Below are 6,995 nucleotides of genomic sequence, written 5' to 3' on the forward strand. Positions count from 1 at the left end.
AGACCAGTCCGCTACTGAAAAACACTACCACACCATGATGCTACCTAAACTGCCCCCACAATGCTCTCTATAGCAGACCAGGTGGTATGTTTTACAAATGACGTCCAATCAAGAGAAATCCCAAGAAATTTAAGGCACCTGATTTCACAGATTGCGATAAAAAACTCAAAATAAGTGAATCAGTAAATAAGGATAAAAAGAAATCAAGACAAGTTAGTGCCTCACGAGAAGGCCAACGTAATTTAAGAGACATTAGTTATGATCACTGATAACTGTGGCATTTCAACAGCATTTCTAAATAAAAGTTTCAGTACTTCTGATTCTTACAGCAACATTTGTCATTAAGGATACTCCATGCAACACACTCATTGAGAAGTACAAGACTTTATTGATGGTGTGGATACATGTGGGGCTGTGTCTGTGAACCTTTAACCCCCCCCCCCCCCCCCCCCATACACATGCTTAACACTGGAATACCCAGCAGGGGGCAGTCATGCAACACAAACATTATCTGAAGAGAGAAACCCTTAAGACTATTTCTCCAACAGCCTTCGTCTAATTTTGACTAAATGAGAAAAAAATAAACTAAAGCAGAAGTGTGGCCCTTTCCTGTCTTACAGTCCAAAACAATGCATCTTCTTTTATTGATTTGTCTACGGGCGAGTGTGCTGAGTTGTCATAAGTGTTTGCCAGAGAGTAAATGAGAATCAGAGCTCTGTCATTTCACCAGTGTTGTAAGATACACAACGTAATCAATGAGCTCTTCTGCAAAAGTTACAGCTACGGCATGAAGCAAGAAATGACTGTTATCCTCTAAACCCAGAAACAGCCTGCAGACGCTCTCAGCTGTAGGACGTGCTCAGACCGCTCCATCACCCTGAAAGACAAACATATGGTTTCATTTAAATGTAAACATATAAATGTTTGTTAACTCAAAACCTCAAGCAGTTAATTCACTCACAGTATGCAGCAAATGAATCCCATACTAATGATTAAAAAGTCTGTTTTACCAGGTACGGGTGCTTTTTAAAAAATCCTGTCAGTTCCCCACACATCAACAAGTCTTTTCATATTATTATTTCATATTATGCTTCTTTTTTAGTTTCTTATCAGATTCTTATTTCCCCTAGTTTCACCAGGTAAAGGTATAACTGAGTCTTTAATCCTGTTCCGACAATAAAACATATATTTTTAATATCAGGGCTGGGCGATACATCAAAAATCTTCTATCCCGATAAAGGTCAATTTCATTCATTGCATGTGTATCACGATATAGCATGTTTTATGGTAATTCAATAAATAGTCTATATGAAATAACCGCATGGTAAAACCTATTATTTTAAGTAAATACTTGACTAATTAAAAGTATTTTCTTATTTTATTAAGAACTTTAGTGCAAAATCAACATAATGTTAAAGAATCAAAACAAAAAGCGTTTCCCAAATTAGGTCAATATTGCTAGATATACCATATAGCTGTTTTTTTTATGACATTGCAAAAAAAACATACAGAAAAATAGGAAAATATATAACAGACATTTTTAAATTGTTTTGACAATATATGTCATGATATTGCCCAGGTCAATATTTCTTTTATGGCTGATTTTAGTGCTTTTCAGTAGCAGGGGTTAATTATATTTCATATTAATAATAATAATATCAGAATTGTAGTTCAGTTCCCTTCAAATGTATCAGATTTTCCCCACAACAGACCCAACTGAACTCATCTCAGCCTAGATACTGACCCCTCCACAGCAGTCCCCACAGAGACATCCCAGCAGGCCGTTCACCACCTGCACAGCACACAGCGCCATCTGGATCAAACCCATGGCCAGCAGCACAGAGAACAGAGAGAGATGCCAGGACACCACGCCAGCCGGCTCCAGACACGCCGTCGTCCAGGCGGATTTGTTAGACAGATAGTCACTGGAGAGCGGGCGAAGAAGAGACAGCAGGTTTTAAATGAGTGCGTGAGCTACCTCTGTGCAGACACCTGAATAGTCTGCTGTTACAAGATACCATGCCTGATATTACTGAGTGAACTGCTTCAGGTGTAAAGTGGAAAATAAGACTCAAGGTAAAACTTTTATTTTTCTATTTCTATTTCCAAAACCAGTCTTTTAAAGCAATAGTTCAACTTCTCAAGCTTGTTCACTTTTTTGCTGAGTGAGATGAGAAGATTAATACCACCCTCATGTTTGCACGTTAAATTCAAAGACTGGAAGCAGCTGGTGTGGCTCCGTCCAAAGCTGGACTATACACCTACAATGACCTAGTCTGGCAGATCAAGTTGATCAGTCAAATTTTGAATGTTGAACTCTCAAGCCCCTCCCCCCCTATCACAAGTTCCTCCGCTCCCTCCCATCGAGTGCTCGTCAGGGCACGTGCACCAGATTCCTGTGAATGCGGCGTATCTTCTCTCATCGTTAAACAGCATGGAGTACATGCTACACAGAGGCAGGCTGGCTAACGTACTTATGCTTATGCCTAACTTGAAGCGTGTGCCTGTGTTATTGTAACATGCACGAACTGTGCAGCTCTGATGATACGGCACGGTGGATTTTTTCAAAACAAACAAAAAACCTGAAGGTGCACGTAGAGGCATTTTTTCTTCTCTAAAACCGTATGATTTATGTTTTTCTATCGGAGCATGGGGATGGTTTCACTGAATATGATCCAAAAAATGTGGCGGACTGCACCTTTAACATATTATATCATATTGGTTTGGCAGATTGTTGGCTGGGTGCAGTGACTTCCTTCCCTGGGTCCAGATCTTTAATCTGTTCAGTCATCTGAGTTGGGGAATTCCTCTGGCATCATGACACGACACAGCGGTTTCTCAGTTGAAAAACGATCTTCTGTATCCAATGAGCACTACGGGGGGGATTAACGATTAGCCAATCAGTGCCAACTAATGCCTTTTTTAAACTGTTGTCACACTGTCTCAATATCGCCGAACATCATGATTTTTCTCTGCTTCGCTCCACTCTTAAAACAAAAAAAAAAACTAGGTTGTCATGGCTACTGAACAACTTAAAGCGTGTCTCTAGTGACTGGTAAGGGAAAGTTAAATCCGGCCCCCCCCCTCGGAAATTAGTCAGAGTGGATTCAACGTCAGAGTTAAGATGGAAACAGAGGGCAACATATTCTCAAACGTTTCGCATGATAGCTAACAGTAAGATATGCACAAGAATATGACTTTTCTATTTAGCGCTGTGAAGCGGCGACCGGAAGTGGACCCCAACGCTCAAGTTTAGGCACCAAAATCTTAGAGTTAGGGTTAGGGATCAAAACGACTTGGTCCGAATTAGAGATAAGGTTGAGTTTTGGCTCAGTACCTCCAGGAGACGAACACCAACCACGTCCATCTTCACACTGGTGGTTATGAATGTGATTTAAAGTCAGAAGAAGTAAGTGTTTGAATACTTAATAGGGCTGTGTGTCTCACCCGTTTGAGAAGGGAGTGCCCCACGTCTTGACTGTGCCGGTAATGTTAACCACACACTGAGGTCCGTGGTTTATGGCCACGCCAGAAACTATAACTGAGTAACCGGCGCCAACGACACCTACGGCTGCAAACAGTATGGAACTCAGCATCTACAGAGAGGGAGAGAGAGAGAGGTTACTCATATTGGGAATCGATTCCTTTAACAATGAAGTTATTCTTTCTGTGTGCAGAGAGCAGATGACGGTCATGACCAGACCTACTGATGAGTGTGTGTGTGTGTGTGTGTGTGTGTGCGAGCAGTGATCTGACCGACTTGTGTTTGCTGATTCTCCACACACACACACACTCACACACCAAAACATTCCTGAAGTATTGATCGGTTTGTGTGTCCGTACCAGAACAATAGCAGCTCTGTGTGATAAAAGTCTTGTGAAACTCCCATCAGTGGAATTTCATGGTACTTAAGTCATCAAAATCTCATCCATTTATATGTGAATGTGTGTAAATCACGGAGGGTGTGTACGTGGTACCAACGATGAGACAGTTAACAGGTGATATAAGCAGTTTCCTCATATGAACTCGTGACAGTATCAGAGAGCCGACATAGATTTCGGACATAGAGAGGAGTGTAGCAGATTCACTGGGAGAAGTGATTAAAAGTGATAAAAACAGCACCCTGCAAACCTTAAAGCTCGGTTCTCTCCCTTTTATTTGTTCATTTTCCCCCATAGGTCATTCATAAAGCTCATCACAGTCAATTTCTTTACCAAAAGAAAAAGAAAAAAAAAAATTCACACCTTGCCTTGTGTGAATGTGTATGACTGCCGTATGTTTGAGAAGGTGGTCGGAGGAAGGGGCCACGCTTCTGTCAGTCTGCCCCAGGGCGGCTGTGACTACTACGTAGTTTACCACCATGTGTGTCTGTTTGAATGAATGGAACCTGGATTCTGTAAAACTCCTTGAGATATATATATACTATATAAATAAAAGCCATAATAATAATAATGAAGAGGAGGAAACGAATGAGCGCATAAGTTGGCCCCCGGTAAAAACCTCCAGAATGATGAACACTGAAGGAATCCCAACCAAGAGACTCTGACTTCATGAGCTGTGAAGAAAATAACTTTCATGATCCTACTTTACTTTATTTTCTAATGTTTTTATTGAAGCAGCAAAAAATTACATACTGTGCATTTAAGCGATACTGTACACTTTGGAAAATTGATCGTCTTCTTGCTGTCAATTCAATTCAATTCAATTATATTTATTGTGCCAAATCATTTCAAAAGTTACCTCAGGACACTTTTCAGAGTAGGTAAAGACCGCACTCTATGACTTATTAATGATTTATGTCAGTCTCTGGTTTCTGTTTTAAAGAATGGCTTTTGTGAAGGATGTACTGAGAAACTACTGTCTGGGTCCATGAGTGTCAGTTTCATTTCAATTCAATTTTATTTATAGTGCCAAATCATAACAAAAGTTATCTCAGGACACTTTACAGAGTAGGTAAAGACCACACTCTATGACTTATTTATGATTTACATAGACAAAACAATTCCCCCGTAGAGTACAGTGTCCTGGTATTGTGCTGTCAGGCAAACTTGTTGAAATTCATGACGTTGGCTCATACTTTGTGTGTTTTATTGAGGATATGGTGTGTTTATATCTGGGTTATGTAAATTCTTGTGCGTGTTTAACATTATTTTTGGATCCATCCTCATCTTTCCGTCCTAATTTGGGTCCTCCTCGCCCAGCTTTTGAAAGCCGCCACAGCTGAGAACGATGATTTCAATATGGTAAGAACACAAACAACATCTCACCGCAAATCTCCGCCCACAGCTTTCGTTGCCACAGCAACCGCAGCAGTCATTGTTCTTCAGACCCAGGAAGACCAAAGCTGGGAAGATCATCTGTCGCCAAAAAACACACCCCGAGCTCACACACAAACCCACACGGACAGTCAAACACATGATGAATTTGTTGTTCTTCTACTGTATGAGGAGGAAATTGAACTAATGCACCGTCATAATCCTGAAGTTATGAAGGATTAACTAGTTCCTAAATGTACCATTTATGAATGCTGCCACAAGTTTCAGCAACTGATGCCATCAGAGTAACTTTAAAGATGCTAAAATCAACTGTAGGCAAAATAACTGTTAACTTAGTGGCTTTAAAGTGATAAATAGATTATTTAAAATACATTATATCATAACATTTGTTGTATTTAAATTTTTTCTAATGTGAAATAGCCAGTGGAGTAGTGGTAGTTGATGAGATGGGTGTAGTAGAAAGTAGTTGGGTTGGTTACGGAGGAGGAAGTGTGTGGCTGATAGGTGCGTATACAGTTATAAAGAGGGATATACTCTGTATACCTGTACGCTCCTGGAACTAGCTGTATGTACACGATCTAATGAGATCATTACATGTTTGAGGTGAAGCACGACTGTATGTTCACATTTAAGAGCTGAAACAATGAGTCAGTTAATTAATCTGTTCATTAATTTATTCTTTAAAGGCATAAATGCTAAACATGTTTCAATTCATCGTCCCGTACCCTGCACTGTGCAATATAACTGTACTATGGTCACTTCTGTTTTTGCACTATTTGGTCATATTTACTCACATTTATTTACACACTACTATATTATTACAAAACAAACAAAACAAGAACAACTGCACTATATCATGTGAATATATATATATATTTCTATTTCTATTTCTTCCCTTTTTAAATTTAACTTTATTTTTTATTTTTGCTATTTTTTTATATTTTATCTTTATTTATCTTATTTTGTAACATGTTCCTGCCTGTAATATCCTGTTGCTGCTGTGACAAAAGATTTCCCCCGTCTGCGGGACATTAAAGGTTTTCTGATTCTGATTCTGATTCCAGGTGCTTAAATGTGAGGATTTGCTTTTTTCCCCTTTTATTAAAGCAAACTGAATATCTTTGAATGTGATAAAGTGCTTTTTTTTGTACTATGTTCTGACATTTTATAGAACAAGATTAGATCTTTAATGAAAATAATTTGCTAGTTTCAGCCCAAATTCCTTTTTTGATGTGTTGATGACAAAACGTAACATGCCACATATTTAATTTGAAAACTTTCTATCTCTCTCTCTCTCTCTCTCTCTCTCTCTCTCTATATATATATATATATATATATATATATATATATATATATATATAAAAAAGCCTCGGAAGAATCCGGAAAAGTTGATACAATCTGATATTGTGCCGTGTGCATCCTCTACTCATCCTCCTCTTACTGTCAGTGTTGTAATTCTAACGTACTCACCAGCACCCCAGACCCCACGAGGCCTCCCAAGTACCAGACCTCCTCTGTGATGTGATCGCTCCCCACAGATGTCCCACCGGGGAAGAAGAGCAGGATGTTGCACAGCACACACACGATCACCAGAGGCATCAGACTGATCCCCAGACACTTGGCAAAACCGCCTGAACACATTTTGACACTGATGCTTAGACCTCCTCTACCAGGAACAACTCCTAAAAGTGTCTCAGCTCTCTACTTAGGTTGACCTTT

General features: G+C 39.5%; 1 protein-coding gene across 1 annotated transcript; it reads right to left on the reverse strand.

Moving 5' to 3' along the window:
• Positions 1-1,732: 1,732 nt before the first annotated feature.
• On the reverse strand, positions 1,733-6,917 carry tm4sf4 (transmembrane 4 L six family member 4; the record flags this gene model as incomplete). Its single annotated transcript, XM_083940800.1, has 4 exons — positions 1,733-1,925; positions 3,448-3,596; positions 5,268-5,357; positions 6,747-6,917. The coding sequence occupies 4 exons, from the start codon at positions 6,915-6,917 to the stop codon at positions 1,733-1,735; spliced, it is 603 nt and encodes a 200-aa protein (XP_083796926.1).
• Between the last annotated feature and the right edge of the window lie 78 nt (positions 6,918-6,995).

This window comes from Echiichthys vipera (assembly GCF_963691815.1).
Source record: "Echiichthys vipera genome assembly, chromosome: 3".
In the NCBI taxonomy this organism is placed as follows: Eukaryota; Metazoa; Chordata; class Actinopteri; order Perciformes; family Trachinidae; genus Echiichthys; species Echiichthys vipera.